The sequence below is a fragment of the Prenolepis imparis genome, unplaced genomic scaffold (assembly GCF_030444845.1).
Source record: "Prenolepis imparis isolate NDT839.2.m4 unplaced genomic scaffold, iyPreImpa1.0 SCAF_10, whole genome shotgun sequence".
Taxonomy (NCBI): domain Eukaryota; kingdom Metazoa; phylum Arthropoda; class Insecta; order Hymenoptera; family Formicidae; genus Prenolepis; species Prenolepis imparis.
This window is the reverse complement of record NW_028141168.1, coordinates 14,441,740-14,462,850: the sequence shown is the minus strand read 5'-3', so window position 1 is coordinate 14,462,850 and position 21,111 is coordinate 14,441,740. Positions and strand designations below refer to the sequence as shown.

At 36.6% G+C, this 21,111-nt stretch overlaps 1 protein-coding gene and 1 pseudogene across 2 annotated transcripts in view; one reads left to right on the top strand and one right to left on the bottom strand.

The window, feature by feature from the left end:
* The window catches only part of LOC145941636 (uncharacterized), a 51,031-nt pseudogene that overhangs the window by 10,005 nt on the left and 19,915 nt on the right, over positions 1–21,111 (top strand). The window lies entirely within an intron of this gene.
* The window catches only part of Scrt (scratch), a 27,586-nt gene continuing 8,074 nt past the window's right edge, over positions 1,600–21,111 (bottom strand). Inside the window, exons 4-5 of the mRNA XM_083047626.1 lie at positions 21,061–21,081; positions 1,600–20,974 (exon numbers count right to left, since the gene is read on the bottom strand). Coding sequence (XP_082903752.1) covers positions 20,278–20,974; positions 21,061–21,081 — 718 coding nt within the window. The 3' untranslated portion in view covers positions 1,600–20,277. The remainder of the gene's footprint in view (positions 20,975–21,060; positions 21,082–21,111) is intronic.

Here is a 21,111-nt window from a genome sequence, read left to right as displayed (position 1 = left end):
CGATATAATCTATTTTCATTTTCTCATATTTCCTATTTAAATATTAAAGTACTGAGAAAAAAGCAAAATCTCGATTTAAATCGTTGAATAATTTCTGATATGTAAATGTAAATGCAAATATTTTGTTAATAAACCAACTAATATCGATTAATTATAATGTTCTATAAAAAAATTTAATCGTATAAGAGATAAAATATTTTAGTTTATATATTGTAAAATAAAACAATTTTCGTGTGGAAAGACTTTGAGGAATATTTTATAGAAAAATCTAACGTAGGCATTTTCTCTCATCTTAAAACTAAATTTAATAATCTACATTATTCGTATTTTGCAAAAACCAATTTGGATAGCTGCATTCAACTCGTCGGAAAAATATGCCAAAATTCGAATATTAAAGTCGCTGTCTATGTTCTATTTTTTTCTTTTTGTAGGCGCGATCTTTCCGAGAAACATTGTTCGACCTTTCGGCACACGTTGGAAATATAGCTTGTTTTTCTCCGCGTTGTTTTGCTCGTTCACGATCGCCTCGGAATGACAGAATCGATTGCAGTTCCTCGTAACAGGTTTTCCTAACTCACTCGTATTTCTCGTTGCTTTTCATACAAGCCACGATCAAAAGATTATTCACTTTTCGACAGTTTACATCATGCGTCGAATATAATAAAATAAAGGTATATAAGATAAAAGTGATTATTTGCGTTCGATAATATATTCTCCGGGCTCATATTTTCCTCGGATATTATTTTTGCTTTTCCAATTTAATTAATTAAATTTCAAAAATTTTCTATTTTAATAAATATAAGTAAATTTTATAATTTTCTAAATTAAACTTATTAAATCAAACTCAATTCATGTAATCAAATTTAGATTTTTTTAAAACTTTATTAAAATGAAAACCGGTTGCAACTTACTATTAAGGCTCCTGGCTCCTTGCCGACCATGTCGAAATCGTGGTGACGTCAGAGGCGAGAAAACATACGCTAAAATTTCTTAGATGCCATTTCGAAATAAAAAAATATTTCGATGAAACAGCACTTCAGATGGCTTTAGCACATTCTTAAAAAACCCCGAAAACTCCTTTCCCCTTTATAATCAATCAACAGCTGTAAAATGTAATATTATGAAGCCCAGTCCGTCTGGTCTTTGCACATGCGCAGTCATTCCGCATGTCAAAGTCTGATATCTCGATCATTTTACAGATGTTGATTGATTATAAAGGGAAAAGGATAGTTTTCGGGGGTTTTTAAGAATGTGCTAAAGCCATCTGAAGTGCTGTTTAATCGAAATATCTTTTCATTAAAAAATGGCATCTAAGAATTTTCAGCGTGTGCTTTCTCGCCTCTGACGTCACAATCCAATATGGCCGCGGTGAGCACCCAGGAGCTTTAATTATCTTTTAATAAATATATTGACATAAATTAATCTTCTATTCTATTGCATTATAGAATTCTCAAACTTCTCGGATCGATTATGAAAACAAATGCAACCAAGTATTTAATAATACTACAATATTTTTTTATAAGAGACAATAATTACAATAAAAGAAAAAAGATAAGGATTTGGAAAGATAGAAGGGTATCAAGTGAGAAATGACACGAGTGTGGTTAATACGTCTTTTTCTACGTTTCTATTTATTATGAAAATATAATACAAAACATCCTATGTTGTATTACATAGATAACAATGCTCAATTAACGTTTTTTTTTTTCCTTTTGTCTTGTAACGTTACCATCCAACACTATGAGAAGCATGTCGGGATAGGTAAGGTCTTGTTCTCGTCTCTTCCTCTTTTTTTTTTTATTTATTCTTTTTCCTTCTTCAATTGGAGAAAAGGCCCGATATACAGAGAGATATATAGACGAAACGTTATAGAGCAAGATTACAGAGATCTCGGAACGAAGAAATCAAACTATAGTTTTACAAAAAAGAGCGCCCGTTAGAGCACGAGCTAGACGATAAAGGACAGGGGTTTACAGAGAGTTTAGGCAGAGGGTTAATGGGAGGGGAAATGACAGAGGAAGATTGATGAAGAAAACGAGGGGGTAGAGCGGGGGGGGATGGATCTTCAGGTCTTGTGTCGCGTCTTGTCGATGCACAATTGGAGTTTTGTATTAGCGCTAGTTTACAAATAATACAAATGTATGTAAATATTCGTTATAATAATAGGTTCTCTCTTAGCGAGAAAGAAGCTTAAAGCTAATTCATCTAGCGTCACTATCATTTTTTTTCACACCGTGCTAATACTACGTGTTCCAGCTGGTACCCATGAACAGCTTGGTTCAATCGAAGATCCTCGATACATGTTTATACACATCTCGAGCGATTTCTAATTAATGCGCATAGCTAATCGGCCCGTAAAAGATAACGGATCCACGATCGATATCCTGAATTAAAAGGGGAGATAGAGATACGTTTAACGCTTAATTATAGGACATGAATCGACGATGTCGTTGAGCATCGAATGAAAATATCGCTTTGGCGAAGATCGGATTTACAACGGAGCTTAAATATTGACTCTTTGATATATATCATAAGTAATTTATATATTCTGATATTTACGTTGATTAACTTCGCACTCTCGATGAGCGATCGAAGAACTTTCGCTGAATCAGAGGAGCGTGTTTAATTAAAGATTTGCGCAGTAAGTAAGTCGTAGTATATCTTGTTAAAACGGACTAAATAATTTCGAATCTTCCATTATCGAAGCCTCAGCGCGAGATAAACTTTTCTCGGATATTATCGATTTACTGTCTCATTCGCGGTAATTAAATTACAACTACGAGAGATCGAGATTGACGCCGATCGTATACTCCAAGTTACAAGGACTGCAAGAAATCTGATGTATTATCATCTGTACTTACATCTCTTCATTAAATCTTTAATCGTAACAATAATATATGTCTGATTAAATTGATTTTCGTTTACTTTTGTTTACAACAGAGTAAAAAATGCGCTTCTACTGTGCAATGTCGATTGAGTTTAATTCAATATGCCACAATTGTGACATTTTAAGACTCGAATGAGTGATGTTTATTTAAAGCCAAGATTTTTGCACAAGAGAATTTGAGCGAGATAGCGCAAATTTGCTGTGTGTATTTTTTTCGTTTATTTCAACTTCTTCAATTTTTTTAATTGAAAAGAACCGAAGTTCTTGACAAGCATAAATAAAGCGATCCCAGCTGTCACAGGCACCGAGTGAAATACATTAGCAATCTACGATAACTCTATATCACTACCTCGGAGGCGAAATACAATCGTCTGGAATGTTTATTATCGTCGCTTTCTACGTGCTAAACGCGCCGACGTGTTATTCCCGTCGAAAGTAGTCTCGATCGGCAATAATTAATGCCAGCCAGGCTGGTCGATCTCTAGGCAATTAGTGTCATCTACGTAAATGCTAAGTACAATTAGCACTACGGTCAGAATAAGTTAAGGGCCATACATAATGTCCTGTGTAATACGTGTACGTGTATATGATGTGTTTTTATGTATGCATGTATGTCATGTATGTGTATAAGTACATGTGTGTGTAAATGTGTATATTTTTCTCCATGTGCGTCGAGTATATAATGTCGCATGCACAGTGTAAATAATGTGTGTACGTTTTATCTACGAATTATTATTTTTTTTGCATTATCGGTATAATATAATTTACCTTTAGTACCTTTTTTTATGCCGTTAATTACGCTCGTTTTAATTCTATATTGCTCTTTGTATTGCTTCGGCGGCAGTATAGCCCTACGTAATCATGCAAGGTATATTTTATTGGTAGTTTTCTCGTTACTAAGTAATATAAGTAATCATAATAGAGTAGAAGTAGTGTGATAATAATAATAATAATTGTAATAATAATAATTTCGTTATCGCCGTTATCATTGTATATAATGATAACTATATAGTATAATGATCGTAATTCTCAATCCGCGACTTTCTGTCGAATGCACTATACAATAGCGGCTAAAGTACACGCACTCTCTTTCTCTCTCTCTCTCTCTCTCTCTCTCTCTCTCTCTCTCTCTCTCTCTCTCTCTCTCTCTCTCTCTCTCTCTCTCTCTCGCTCTTTTATTCGCTCACACGCGCGATTAATCGTGATTAACTTGATGACGCTGTTCTATTAGTTAATTCGATATAATTTCGTCGATATTAATAATATAACCGCGCGTTAACGTATCTTTATAAATATAGTTAACTTTATGCGTTTTGCGTATGTGTGTGTGTGTGTGTGTGTGTACTGCACTCTTAAGTAAAAACTACAAAATATAGATACCTGTGTGCGGCGAAAACACACACACATACATGTACGTACTTTCATCCTTCCACATATACACTGGCGAACTTTTTTTCCGTTTCTTTCTTTCTTTCTTGTGTGATTTCTCTCTTAATTTTCTGCCTTGCACGTGTTTCTGAACGACGAAACTGTGCATCTCATTTCCGTCTCACACACACATACTTCAGGAAATCAAAAGAACAACACACCTTTCTCACGCGACGCTATTTTAAATTTAATTTAATTTTTTTATTTAATATCTTCGCACTCTCATGCGCTCCCTTGCTAAATTTTCTGTAGCATTTTACAAGCGTTGTTTAATTCATTCTGCTTCTCTCTTATGCGATCTATTTTATTTTGTCTCTTCTGTTTCATACATTTCGCTAATCCGATCGTTTATATAGCGTGTGTACGTAATATATAATTGTGAGATCGGTTACGTCATTGTTTAGGCTTAAACTATTGCGAATTAAAAATTCGTTGATCTATATATTTTCCATTCTCTCGTTCTCTCATTCTCTTACATTTTCTCTCTCTCTCTCTCCTTTCTCTCTTTCTTTAATTAATAATTATATTATATATCGGACGCGCACCTCGTCGAGGACGCGCGACCGTCTACGAAGTTATTGCTTTTGAATACCCCGGCTTCCTTGGGAGCATCCAATTGGAACAATATCCTGTAAATATCAGTCGTACTCGGGATGGGAAGGGGCGGAGAGGGATGCAGGATCGCTCACAACGAGACAAATTCTCGTTCTTCTTTTAAAATTTTTGTTTTTTTGGGGGTGGATTTATATTACGGACAACTTGCTCTATCACAATACGTACAGTATCAATATCTATATATGCGCGTTATAGGTAAGGTAAAAGGTTCACCTTATATCACATACAGACATCCTGAAAGTGTCGCGGCCGTTTTTGTTTTCGCTATTAACGAGGACGATCTCGCTGAGACTTTGGACCAGTTCATATCTGGATTTCTTTTATACGTATCGGACGAAATTCTTGTATATAATATTATATATATAATCTCTTGTAAAACGCCTTGTAAAATACGGAAAAGTGAACGGAACGCGGAAACAATTTTTTCTAATCGGTAGTCTTCCATGATCTTAAGTTATGTGAAATCTTATTACACAATTGCATAAATATGCAAAGAATAAATTACGCGTGAGAAATGCAGAATTTTTTGTATTATTATAAGTATATATAATCGGTTGAGATATTACTAAATATTTATGTTACGAAATCAAGTTCTCTGAAAGAAAGGGTTTATTGAAGTTTATCGAGGTGGGATCTCACTTTGCGTTGAACCGCACATTAAGCGCTCAGGGACCGTCCTCGTTACTTGGTTAATTTTTTTTTCATACCGTTCAACAAGCAGTAATTATTGGTTTCGCCGTCGATAACAAAGGGACAATGATAACCGTAATTGAGAATCGCATTATCGTCGATGAGATTTGCCGTTTTATTACATTAGGGAGCCGTGTTATTGCTTTTGTCTCAAACATTATTTGTTTTTTCAGTTCCTTCAAACCTGTAATTGACACTGCCCGTACTCTGCATGAAACGCATTAAACACGCTAAACAATAATTTACTGGCGTATAGGCACTTTTTCTCTGTTTCTTCTCTTCTTTATCACTCTTTCATTCTCACTTTCATTCTCTTCCTCTCACTCTTCTGTCCCCTTTACATAGGGAACAATCTCACTCTGTAGAATTTGTTGCTTTCGTTTTATCGTTGTATCTCCTTCCCGTTACTTATAACTAACAACGATTTAAGATCACGTTTAATTGGATTAACATGGACTCTGAGCGTCCAGTGTAATACAAGAAAAGAGCGTCGAGAAGATGAAAAAGGGAAGAAAAGACTGGCGTCGATAAAGTTATATTGATAGTAGACAGAGAAAGAGTTTTTTGCCCGATTCCACACGCATTCAAAATATATTTGTCTTCCATTTGCAAATATTTCACCGAGTTTATTGATCGTCTAGCAAAAAATGATGATAACGATTCTTTGATACTACGTCGAAATTACTGCTGAAAGAGAAAGAGCGCTAAAAATTTTAATTTTATAAAATAAATAAATTAATATTTTACTAAAAAGTATCAAATTCGTCGAATTTAACATGAAATTTTAAGGCGTGATTAATTCCCTTTGCAAATCCAGTTCGAATCCGCATGGCGGAACCGGGCTTTAATGATAGGATACGAATTCTGATCGCGTCTCTCACGCGAGGTAACTCAATTACAAGTATATTGTAATTCCCTTTAGCGTACACGCATACACAATTAGACTATCGATTCGGTCGTTTATTTATTCCATCGTTTGATGGTCATTTTCAAAGTGAATTGAAAGGCCGTTCATTAACGATCCCGTAAGTGCATTACCTCGCGTATATATACGAGCGCGTATTGTATATAATTTCAACAACAGACAAATCGTCCTTTTAATTATGCGCTTTCCAGACAACCAACAAGCCGTTATTTTATTAGCACGCACACATATACACATGCGCACAGATACACACACATACGCAGCAAAGAGACACGCGTGTATAGCATTAACAGACAAAGTGGATAGCACAGTAAACGACGACAGGTTAGGTGTAGAAGACATTTCCACGACACGAAGTACGAAAAGTGATCATCTCACAATTTCCAAGGAACCGGCCTTTTTTTTTTTTATTAACCACCTAACTACACAACATTAACGTCATCCCCCCCCGATCATCCCCCGGACACTTTGGAAACCGAGCTCGAATTTCGGCTTTCGCTTTATTAAGGCATCCCAAAAGTGCGCGGCGCGCGAGTATGACGCGCTTTTTTATTTTTATTTATTTATTTATTTATTTATTCCCTTCTCTTCTCTCTCTCTCTCTTATGTCAGACGGGCGAATCGATCGAGCATCTCGCGAGATTGAAAGCTATTTATTCGAAGCTGTGCTTTGTTTGCGTGAATCGTTTATCGCTTTCGCTCTCCCTTTGTACTTAATATCACTATTTTTAGTCGATAGATTTTATTTTCGCTTACTAAGATTTTATTGACTCGATATTGACTCGTTTACATCCTTGAGCGATTTTGCTTCCCTCTTGCTCTCGTCTCTCTCGATCTCGATCTCCTCGATCGTATTCGCCACGTCTTTCGTGAAAACAATGAAAAATTCACACGTAATTCATAATTACACAATAATTCCACGGCGCGTCCAATTACTTTCTCGTTTATATTAAACTTTATTAAATCATATTCTCTCTCTCAAAAACTTATGCTTATTTTAGCTCCATAAGTTAGTGAATGCTAGTAAATATATTAGTAAAAGTCATCTATTCAAGAGATCTTACGATTTGTCTTTCGTAAAATTTCGTGAAAATTCTCTTTCCCTTCTGATTACTTATTTATTTTATCATAAACGTATTAAGCTTGAAAGTTATTATATTGGTTCACCAGTTTCACCATATTTTCGTAGCACATCGACCTCTCATCGATACATTTCTCGCGCCGTCGAATTAATTGCGAATCGCCATGAGTAAAATCGCGAAAGTAATCCGAGATAGCCGAACATCCGAAAATCCGCGCTTGGATTGGCTCAAATATTTGTACATTTCGTTTGGACATTACACGTAAAATTATGCTAGATGGAGTATTGCTTTGCCCTGATTCTCGAGCGATCGTTATAACGCGTCGCTCTTCTACTAGAGATACGAGAGATGAATTGTTAATAAGTTTCTCAATTACTCACTCGCGCGCGTTCTGAAATATCAAAAGGAGGGTATTCTGCGTTTCTCATCGGCATGATTCATCGGAAGGGAAATTCGAAAAAACAGCCGAGACATTATCAAATATTTATTATTATTGACCTGGCACTATACCCGCTATCAACAAGTATAGTCGCGACTAATTATTTTCGACTAATTATAATTCCATCGATTTCGTTATTGCTTTTGAGTTAAGATACGCGATTCGCTCGGTATGGTGTGTGTGTTTTTCCTTATTAATTTAAAACTCTCGCGTTAAGTAAAAAAAAAAAACTCCTCGATCCGTCCGGATAAAAAGTTTATTTAGTGTTTATCGATACGCTTGTATTGGAAATTAAGTACGGCAAACTTCGTCGCAAAATTGCCGTAATTAAAACGATCGAATCGTTCGGGGAACGAGGAAAATATATTCTTTACTATTTCTTTCTTTTTTTTTTAAACGAAAATATAAAGAACTCCGAAAACTTCTGTAAATACTTCACAGTTTCCGACTGTACAAAACTTTGATCGGCTTAAGCGTCCATTATCTACTTGAAGTTTCTCTCGATACGGAGTGCTGGATTTAACGAATGCGCTTTCGGTGAGCTTAATCCACCGTAAAAGATGTTTCCATTTTCTATCGTGTTTTCTAACGTTTCGCATACGTTCAGACAGAAATTTATATGGAATTTATACTTTTATTATTATATTTATATTAATTGCTTTCCTTGTTCGTGCATAACTTTTCCCAGTTTCTGAAATTTTTCCTGATTAATTAGTAAATATTATAAAAAATGATAAAAATGTTTAATTTAATTTGTTAATTATTAGTTTTCTGAACAAATTTTATATTTTTATCCAAAAAATTTATCAGACTCGAAATATTGAAATATTAGATGAATTTAAAGTTTTTTAAATCACGGTTTATCTATATTAATTGCTAATGACTAATGACATCAACAAGTACGATATTACCTATAAAATTTGCGTGCAATTTGTCGATATTCAATCAACCTTCGACTTCGACATAACAATAATATTCCTTATTTATTCTTTATTGAATGCTACTATGTGTTTGAAATATAGCTGCAATCTTTCTTAATGTTATATATCACGCGATACTTTGAATGTCGATATATTATAACATTGCATAATGCACAATGTCTCTCCAGTCGTATCATTATAGACATTCTTAATATTCTGATGCATTTTTATCATTCTTTATCAGCAAATCAAATCCGATATAAATAAGAAATATAAAAAAGAAATTAAGATTTATTTGAATTAATTGTAAGATCTGGATGCGAAATATTAAATTTGCCCAAGAAAGAAATCAATTTTTCTAATACGATTTCCAGTTTGACGGGTCATTCGTACGATTTTTTCGAGTGATTAATAAATTGAAAATTATCATGATATAAAAGGAAAACGTGCAGAAATTCAATGAATCGTTACGTTTGATATGCACGTTACTTGCAATATCGTGTAAGTAATAGCAATTGCACACGATCAATGAACGAAACTTGGAAAGGTTTAGGCACGGAACAAGAGCTCAGTTTTGACATTTGCGGCACGTCTACATAGGAATAAAACGGAGGGAAGTGTGTGTAGAAATGGACGCCGGCCGCCTCATATAAATATACGATGTGTGTCGTACCTATCGAAGAAAAAGTGAATTTGATTGAGACTTTCACGCCGATATTTATCGAATATTGGCCCGACTGGGGACCCAGCTCTCGCCAGTATAACATTATTTATAATATTTTACTTCATCCTGCTGCGCTTATACAATATGCTTTAAAGAGTGCTGGTTTCGTTTAAATATTCCTTTATATCCGCTACGTTCTAGTACTCGTGACATTGTTGTGTGTATCGCCTATATATATATTTATATATTTATATACATATCCTCTTATATGTGGTAGAAAGAAAAACGCGGGACGCGAGACTGAAACCGATACTAATAATAACGATATTATTATTTTATAGTCGAAAGGGAGTCGTCTTAATATATGTCTTCTTAGTGTATGTATGTGTATGTAATCGCATGATGTATATTCGAGTGTGTTTGTGATTTCCTAATATATATATATATATATACATACATTCATATGTATATATATACGTAAGTATTGCAATATACTTACTATAGATATATAATGCATCGCGCGTCGTGAAACGCATCCTCGTGTGTAGTAAAGCCCCGTGTGCGATACAAATGTTTCTCGTTTTGTATTCGTTTGGCGTACAGAAATGCTGATTAATCGACGGGCTTAATTATCGCGATTTCTTGACTTTCGATTTTTCCCGGCGCTTCGCACGCTTTCACTTCCCGGGTGAAAAAAAAATCGAATCTTCTTTTTCAATCTTTCTCCGCTCTCCCGATCGCGACCGCAACCGGAAGTCATAACGAGCATATAATCAGCGGAGAAGTGCGTGACATTAATATTTCAGCGTGTAATCATATATATATATTTTATATATATATGTATGACTTGACGGTTCGCCGCCACACATGATAGACATATCTGTATAATCTGGTATATAGTTTCTTCCTCAGTACTTATAAATGAGAGACATGTCGCTTCTGGAATTTATTATTGAGCTGCACGATATCCGTCGACGATAATACATCGGGAGTTATTCTTCCGCAGAAGAGCGTATTTTCGCGCGCCGGACATTAATTGACGAATTGCTGAATAATAAAAGCCGAGTAAGAGTCGATCTTTTCGATTTTCATCAAGCAACTCTTGAGCTCGCCTGAAAAACTGATTTGCAAAAATAACAATATATAATTTATATACGCGTACATACATACAGAATTTTCATCGCAACGGTCGTAACCATTTTTTTTTTTTTTTAGCCAGATATAGTTTGACAATTTACATAAATTGTGTAAGCAGGAGCTTCTCAATTTCTAAAATTTTTAAGGGGTCGATAAGGATGATTCGTTATTGACTCGTTTTTTTTTTACTCGATCAGTAGAGGAGTCCGGTATATATTTGGTGTGTATTTAACGTTAGAACTAGGTTTTTGAACACATCGATCTCTAAGTGTCGTGCTGTTAAGCGCATTTTATTATTGGAGAAAAATCTAAGGTACCTCCGGGATCTTTTAAAACTCGAATGCGCAACGTGAAATTGATATCATATCTGTTTAAGGATGCTTACGATACTTCGATAATATTATATTATTGCTAAAGCTGAATATTTTCGTTGGATATAATTATTATTATTTTAAAAAAGAAAAGACCCGCATAAATTTTATTTCTCGAATATATATTCTTTTTTTTTTAATGTTACGTATAATAGCTGATAAAATGCTAGTGTGTAGCATTGAGTTAAAACTAATTATTCTATGCATTATACTTTTTATATTTTATCGATTTTCATATTAATTCCATTTTCTTGCAGATATTTATTATATCACAAATGATATTATATCGCAAAGTATTGAAGAGAAAAGCACGGTAATATTATTTTGATACCGTATTAATGTAAGCATCCCTATCACGGATTATAAATTGGACCTCGATGTTAGCACATTTTGCCGCTACGTCAAAATCTATCCGATCTATATTCATCTCTTGTTATTCAATCCTGTCCGATAGTATGCAATCTTGTGAAACATCAGCGTAAATATGATAATCATATATCATAACGGCATTGATAGATGATAGTGATATTGCGATGTAAATTATATAACATTTATTAGTGCTTTAATATATTCCAACGCGGCAGCGATTTTTGCAAATAATCGCGAAATGATTAACACATTGAAATGCTTATCCTACGCTTTCATTATATTACGAAACATAATTAATGATTTAATGTAATGCTTACTTGCATTCCGTATCATATATATTTGAAGTAAAAAAAATCGAGAATTTTTGAAATATGAATTCAACAAGCTCTATAACTCGAATTTGCTTACTTTAGTCGTAGTTTGGTCGCCGTAAAACTATAATATTTGTGCTGTTCGTATATGAAATATTTGATTTCTCCTTTAAAAGGAACTCGATCATATCTGTCGTTTGGATTACGATTAGCGTTTTCGACATGCAAATTTCAACACAGGTTCTTGAATATAATCTGCCAGTGTTGAAGGACAGTTTCATTATTAATCTCTCCGATGTAGACGGTCCCTTTTTCAATTCTAGATCAATTATTATAGTGAAACGGATTTTATTTAACCGAGCGACTAGCGCCGGCACAACCGACTGCTTTTGTAATTAAAGATTTTTCGTCTTTTAGCAAGCCGAACGACCAATTAGACTCGTTTGCTCTTTCGATCGATCTACGCCTCGTAAAAACTGCAAATGTCGCAATGACAATCAAGATTGCAGGATATATATATATATATATATATCACGTAATTTCAGGTTCGCCCGAGATCGTTTTCTCACGCTATCTTTTCTTTCTTAATCGTTTGTTTTCCCTTTTTTTTTTCTTTTTCATTTTCTTCTTTTCACTTATGCCTAAGGCAACTAGCAAACGGTTTAAAAAATTGTCAAGGCTCTCGCTGGAAGGAATTACGAAATGCGTGACGCATCGTTTTTATCTGGTCTGTGTCTAACACAGTTTATCTTATTCGAGAGGAGAATCTTGTCGCGTCGCGCGCGCCGAGAGAGAAATCCGAAGTCTACAGAAAAGAGCCAGAGCTATATGGAAAATAGTGAAGGGTTGATGTTTCTCGCCCCGTGAAAATTTTCGCGCCTTTGGCGAATTTCCGTCCGCGGATCCGAATATAACCACGAGCACTCTCGCTTCGCGAATACGTGACAAAGAGCGCCGATTCTGTTTTCCCTCCTCTCCGATCGCGAAAGCTGCACAATATATACGAAAGTATCGATTCATCAGCGACCCGTCAGAGAACCACCTGATTCGAGTCACCGCGCGACAAACGAAATTCTGTTCATCGTTTAGAGCGTACGTGTATTATATACGTGCACGTGTCGCGTGTCTTGGGAAAATTACGCAAGCTGTCGTTGCCAATTAGCGCGGATTGTACTCGGATTGTGCGCGTATATCGGCGTATCGATCAATTGCGATGCAATTGCGATGAATTCGCAGCGGGCAAATCGAATCGACGGACATGTGTCTGCGCGAACACTGCATTCTTCTTTTCGAGATTAAAAACCCGGTCGCACTGACGTTAGCGAATCCCCGGGAGGGAGGGGGAAACGAAGGATAATAACGTGACACTTTTTTTCCGCGAGGCTCGCGAATTTTTCATCACAATCCGATTTGCCCCTCACACTCGGCCGCGATAAGCGTGATCCGTCACGTGCGATTTTGCAGCTTCGGATGAAAATTCTATCCTCGATAAATTCGATTTTCCGCGTCTCTCGCGCGCTGAAAACGCGTCGTTGTACGACGGGGGAGGCGGTGAAAGGAATTTGGACGCCGCTTGCGAAATTAAAACGAAATAACGGCGCGGACGGAAATCGCAATTAAATAAAAAATAAATTGAAATAAAACGACGGTCAAGCGCACGGCGCGGTCGGATATTGCAATTAAATCAAAGATAAATTGGAGCGAAATGACGGTCGCGACCTGTGTGTGCGAGCTAAATTAAAGTTAAATCAAAGGTAGATTAAAACAAAATGATACGGGCGCGAATTCGCCCCTCGTGTGTGGAAGTGAATTAAAAACAACGTTCGGGTTTTACAGACCGGGCGGCCAGATTCGCTTTAATTCGTATTACGGCGAAATTAAACGGCGGTTTGGATATCATAGTTCGATAAAGAATACGGCGGATTCAGAGACACGTAATTAAACAAAAGGATACATCGCGCAGACGGCAAAGACGCGGCCATTTTCACGGCAGCGAGCTTGTTAATTAGATTGCATCGAAATTTTCCCAATTTTATACCTTAAAACCACGGAGATGCAAGTATTCTCGAGAGATAGGAGAGTAAAAGTACTTTTAGTAGTCTTTGAAGAGAGAATTACTATGTGTGTGTGTACATGTATGTATGCTGCGTTATATGTTTGCATAGTTGCGTAGTATGCGTAGAAGAATCTCCGTTGATAAAGTTAATCGCGCAAAAGTATACCCGCCCACGCGCGCATTTATAGTCTTGTCACCAGAAGTTGTTTGTCATGTGTCACGAAGAGTGTGCATTTCGACCTTGTTGATTCTCATCTCGACTCATTGTCGAGCACGTCACGTGAGAGGGCTTTCCTTGTGGGAGCCGAGTTTCCAAGATCGAAGCGGAAAGTAGGAGGATTCGAGTTTCGATCGCGGGAAGAGCTTTCCACTCATTTTATTCCTCACCGAGCTATTATTATTTCGCAACGATGCCCTAATTATTAAAGACGATATTAGGCGATTAGATTAATTATTACGTGGACTGCTAATACGTTATCGTTACGTTTTATTTAAATGTACATTTTATTATATAATGCATAATATTATATGTATATATCGAGTATATAAATATAACTTTAGGTGGTCTCTCATGTTACGCAACGATGCCTGCAATTATTATTCATGCATTACTCGTATCACACCGTCACCGATAGCGATAAGAATGTCTTGAGCTTTTGCGCGCGTCCGCCATTATTACGGATAAATTTGATTAATTAAACGGCGAAATTTTAGGCAAGAAAAATTTAATCTTGTCCAAATGAGTAATATATCTTTGATACATAACGTCAATAATAATGAGAAAAAAAAAAATTTTAGTACACGGGGAATTTTCAAAATTATTCTAAAACCGATAAATGATGCCCGTCACGCGGTGAATCAATCAAGTGAAATTATCTTTTTTTATTTCGCCCGAAATGAAAGAGAATCATATACATATATTCGCGCGCATCGACGGTGCACTTTTACGAGGAGGGAGCTCTTCCCACGATCAATCGCGTTTTATGTCTCGATATAATATAGCAGTATAATATAGCAGTATAGAAGAGAGCTTATACGTCTTACGTATCACTATAATCCCGCGATTAGGGAGTGCAAGAGTAAGATTGGGATTATGTACATACAACATCGGCTACGAGAGACGCAATTTATTTTCCTCTTCTACGCCCGATATATATATATATATATATATATATATATATATATATATATAGAGCCCCTATTGCGCTAAATATATTTGCCTCTCTCTCTCTCTCTCGTTATCAATAAATATACCGTCCAATTTAATGCGGTTTATCTATATTCCTCTGTTCGTTTTGTACACACTTCTTTGAGCACCTCTAAGTAACATTGATTTTACACGATAACATATGGTTGAGCTTGAATCGAGACGGTTCCTCGACTCTAAACACTATCGGCGAGGCCCGAGAAATTCGCTATAGGAGTAGCCGCCCTGTTGTTGGCATTTAAGGCAATGACATGTATTCGCGAAAGGAAAGATACGCAAAGTATGACGATGCTTTTGGAACGTCGCATCTTCCAAAAGATGATAGTGTATGAGATCATGGAAAGATTCAGTACTTCCGTTGTTCGTACGTTTGTGTCACTTTTCAGATTTAAAGATCGTAGATATAATAAGAAGTTGCAGATTATATTGCCAAATTAATATCTATATATCGTGCAGAATTTAGTGACAATAGGAGAAAGATTGTGTGATTGGAATTGATCGTAGGAAAATTTTTTCTCTCTCTTCCTCTTTTTTTAATATAATTATAAATTTAAATTATACAACGTTCATTACACATTGCATTCTCTTGTTTGAGAAAAAGGCGAAGAGGGAAGGGAATTTGTAATTTTAATAAATCTCCTTTAATTGTCTCTCTCTTCTCTCTCTACAAATTTCACAATTCTATAGTCATATATAATTGCTATCCTTAAAATGGGTTAAAAAAATAAATCGTCGGGAATAAGTTTTCCCGGCAGCGGGCGCGTGACTCTGCTTCTCTTATCGAGTAACAATCATTCGTGTAACGAGGAAAGAAATTGACTAGATGACTGTCTAACGAACCGGCGCAATTCCCACAACGAACTCTCGCCCGTCCGCTAATCACGACTTATAGTCCTAACCGACTTGCTCTTCTTTAATCGGCGTTCGATTTTCTACGCGCGAATCGTGCGGCAAACAAGTGGATATGCTCCCTTTAGATCGTAGCCTCCCTTTTAAAGCTCTCCGGTTTCTTTTTTCATAAATGGCATTTAAGTCTGACGAGCACACTATCTCTATACACGCTCGAGCTATGAAATTGTGACTATATACAGAGTGTCCCACGACCGGCGGTTTATTATATTTCAAACTGTTCGAATTCAAATATTAAAATTTAAATATATAAATCGGTCTGTAGGATTAGCCAGATAGTAAATAATTTGCAAAAGTTAAACACGAAAATTTTTCTGACTGCAAAATGCCATGAATTATGGCGTAATTCTTTATACGTTCGTAATAATGATTGTTTTATTGAAAGAGATAATAAAATTGATAAAAAAAATAATTTTTAAAGTAGATTAAAAATAAATAAACACACGTATTAGTGAGAGATTTCTGTAGAAGATGGCCACTTTTAGATATTAATACTTGAGTCAGCTGTCTTATTTTTTTTCTTAAAACGTGTCTAGAATTGCTCCAAGATTTTTGCACCTCTACCTCCAGCGAAGGGACGTTTTGTGTTTAAGTATTATAATATATATTTATATAAATGTATGCTATATGCATATATATTACCACGATCCGGAAGTTTAAGTGTATTGACTAATAACTATACACGCGAGACACTACCTTAAGTAAAGTAGCTTATCGCACGGAATGCTGGCGTTTTCCACTTACAAATCAGAATGGAAATTGCACATGTTTTTAGCTTTTTATGCTTGTAACATATGGATATCGATCGTTGTATCAAATCGTTGTACTAGCACAATAATAATAATAATAATAATAATAATGCTAATATAATAAATAATAAATAATAAATAATAAATAATAAATAAAAATAATAATAAGATAATAAAATAATAGTAATTATGGAATAATATTAACATTAATGCTAATAATACATGACAGCTTGCCAAGATATCACACATGTAAGAACATTATAACAAAATGAAATCACAAATCTCAAATAATGCACAATAAAATACTTAGAAATTCGTAACTTTTTGCACATCTTGAGGAATTATGTATATTTTTTATGCACGTTAATATATTTTCATTTTCATTCTACATTTGAATATCTTGACGTAAGCCATCAATAATAATAAATACAAATAATTGCATCGACTAAAGATAATTATATAGTGATTATCGAAAAAGTAAAACGATACTTTCAAAGTACAAGAAAATAAGCGCAAAACGAAGGACATAAATGAATAAATAAGTAAACGGTGAACGCAGCGGGAAAGTACAAATAAAACAACAAAAGAACATAATATACGAGATATACATATGTATGCGAGTCAAGCGCGCGATTTGACGCGTAATATTGCGGATTTTCGTTGTGTGCGCTACGCGAATAAGTTATTATTGCTTAATCGTTTATTGCTCTCTAAAGCCGCATATTATTTATATGTATACACGCATTAGTAGCAGCGTGGCGCGTATTAATTATCAATGGCTAGTGCCGCGCGCGCAAGATAGAATTAAATAAAAAAATTTTTAAAAAAATCGAACAAAGCTCTGTTGCGCGTCAAGCAGATCGCTGGCCGATCCTAAGAATCGATCCGCGAATTGAACGAGCTACGAGCGAAAAATATTGTTCATTCTGTCCTCCTTGCGACTTTCTTTGGCGGCGAGATTCTTTCTATTGTACAAAACTGCGAAATACTGTCATCGCGCTCTTTCGCGATATAATCGGTGCAAAAAACAAAAATAAAAGAATCGGGCGGATCGCCCGCATGCTCGTCGGCCGTTATATAATAATTGTTTTATCGTTTAGTTGTTATTTAATTTTTTTTTTTAGAAAGCTGTGGGCGCGACTTTAAAGCGCGAATCCACACCCCGCCAATCGCTTCTTTTTCTCATTGGAAAAAAATTTTACATTCGCGATTAAATATGTATATACGTCGTCATTTACTATCAATTTTAAAATGTGGAAAAATTAATTAGTCGCGTTATCGAGAAATTAATAATTATTATTTCATACGATTCACATGATCTAATTATGAAGCGATACAAACAAATTTATTCTGATCACATAACTCGATACATTGATCTGCATCTAATATAATTGTAATATATTCATCAGCAGAGACGTGATTAATGGTTTTTTTTCGTGATTAAATATTGAATCCGGTATAAACTGCGTAGAATGGGTCGCGTGGAATTAATTAATTTTGTCTGCGAATATTTAATATTAATAAAAGAAACTCATATTATTATTATTATTATTATTATTATTATTATGCGAATGCAGGAATGTAGGAATCCACATAAATATAATAAAACTAAGAATGTAATAGAGGGTACGATGAAAATAAAGCAATTTCAGAAGTTATAAAAATTGTCAAACGAACTACTTACTACTTTAAATAAAATACTGATTCGATTCAAAGTTTTCTCATCATCAAAATCGATTAATACGAGAGGGGGATGTGGATCGGGCGATCGTTCTCCATCATGCCTAAGCATATCATCTTGCTCGAAACTTGGTTAAACTTCGATGTTTGCCTCTATACGTATAATTATATAATTCGTTGTGTCGAAACATTGCTTTGACCGTACTTTTGTCGCGTCATATTTATTTATTTATTTATTTATTTTTTTTTTATATTGCCTCTATAAAATATGTGTTGTATAACAATGTGTTACACGCGTCTATTACTCGAATTTGCTCTAAGTACGTGTGTACGTTATGAGGATCCGTTCTATATAATGCGATACCGAACGCGCGTTTTCGCGTCCGCGATCGATCGATCGCGTATTTTCCCCGCGTTATATTCCCGTCGCCGATTCGACATATTCGCGACCGTCGTTTGCTTCGTATAGCTGAAATGCACGCGTCGTAAATCGCATAATCGTGCGAGATACGCAGGTGTGGACGCGACTTCGATATAAAAAAAAAATTGCAAAAAAGGGGATGCTATCTAAAGCATAAAATTTTTCAGTTTAATGTTATACCCTCTCAGAATCTCCAAAAATACTTCGTCCGACCTTTATCTTCAGTCGAAGGATGACGTGTCCGTAACTCCGAACCAGTCGCTGCGCGGTTATTGCGCTTATCGATCAGCTTTCGTCGTTCTATCCCAATGGACTAAACTCGATAAAATTTTTAAAGAAGCGCAACCACTGAACGATCGTTAACCCTTCCTCTATTTCTGTATAGTAGTAGCTTTGAATAACTTTAAACAACCGCATGATTTTATAACATCGCGTCATATTAATTATATTATAATTATTTAGTATAGTTAATACTCGTGGAAATGGATTCGTGGACTCCAAATGATCGGCTGTCGCGCTGATACTTAAAGATACTAGCAGCAGCAGAGACGGGTTAATTTTTGATCGATCGATCGGTGATTTTGGTACCGCTGGAAATATACGCGATATTATTTTCTCGCTCTCTTTGCAAAATGAGAATCAGCGAATTATTGCTACGAGCAAGTCGTCGATCACACCCGCGCGTCTCGATGTCACGGTGGTCCAGCAGCCTCGATCATCGATCGCGAAGATCGAGGCCGCGCCGCGATTTCCAGATTCGACGGACGCGCGAATCGCGATTCACGGATCCTGTCAAATCTCTTTCGGTTTATTTTCTCCGTTTCATCTCTTTCTTTAAATTTAGGCAGCTAAGTATTAATAAATAATGTCTTCGTAACGAGCTCGCGGACTATCGTACGCGCTAGTAAATATATATATATATATATATATATATATACTATAATATATATATAATAATATAATATCATAATGTAATAGGTATATATAATCGACTAGAGTGACTAGACTCTGCAGTGTGGACGTCATCGTTCGACGTGTTTTTTTTTTTTTTCATTTACGACTTAACATTACTGGACGTTTTTATTAATGTTAGACATTATTAATAAACTCACGCTCTCCCTCTCTCTTGCTCCCTTTCGTTCTTTCTAACTCTATTCACATCATCCTTTCTTTTCCATCTTTCTCTCTCTCTCTTTCACTCTCGTTCTCTCTCTCTTTCTCTCTCTCATTTTCTAACTCTCATGTCTGTCTCTACTGGCACTTTTCTACTTAAAATCTACGGCAAACCTTATATGCCTTTCCTTGCTCTTCGTATCCTGGTGCCTCTTCGCGATCAAGCGGCGATCACGGGGCACCGCTAGCTCTTTCTCGATCCCTCGATCCTCGTGGCGTCGTTGTTCCCCTCCTCGAAGCGCTGCTACAAGCCTCGATTGGTGTTCTGCTGATGCTGAGTGGCACTATTGTTACCGGCATGCTGCTGCTGCTGCTGTTGCTGCATCTCCTCGTCGCGCAGACACGCCGACTCCAGATGCTTGTTTAGGTAGGACTTGAGGGCGAAGGTCTTGTGGCACCTCGAGCACTCGTAGTTCTTGTCGGCCGAGTGGGTCTGCATGTGCGCTCGCAGATTCGAGCGATCGGCGAACGCTTTGCCGCAGTGGGCGCATCCGTACGGCTTCTCGCCGGTGTGACTGCGCAGATGACCCTGCAGCAGCCAGGGTCGCGAGAACATCTTGCCGCATACGCCGCAGCTATGGGCGAGCTTGTGCGTGAGCACGTGCATCGCCAGGGCGGGCATGCTGACGTAAGCCTTGCCGCAGTGGATGCACTTCTTGGCCGATTGCGAGTCGAGGCTGCGATGCGTCTGCTTGTGCCGCGACAGATTCGACGAGGTGGCGTATTGCTTGCCGCACTCGGTGCACGTGAACTTGGGCCTGTCCGGCTGGGCTGCTTCTTTCTCGGGGACGGCGGCACTGTTGTTGCTGCCGCCTCCACTGCTGCCGCTGCCGCCGCCGCCAGTACTCTGCGTTGATACCACTGCTTGACGTTTCGACCGGCCATCGGACACGAAGAAGGCCTCGTAGGTGTAGGCGACAGTCTTGTTGCCGATGGTGGTGCTGTTGGAGAAGACATCACATGATGATATTTGAATTTTAATAAAATGTCAAGGTGGAGAATTTGAAAATCCAAGTGCTAGACTCACCTATCCCTGCTGACGTTGCAGTTTCAGTACTCTGCGTTGATACCACTGCTT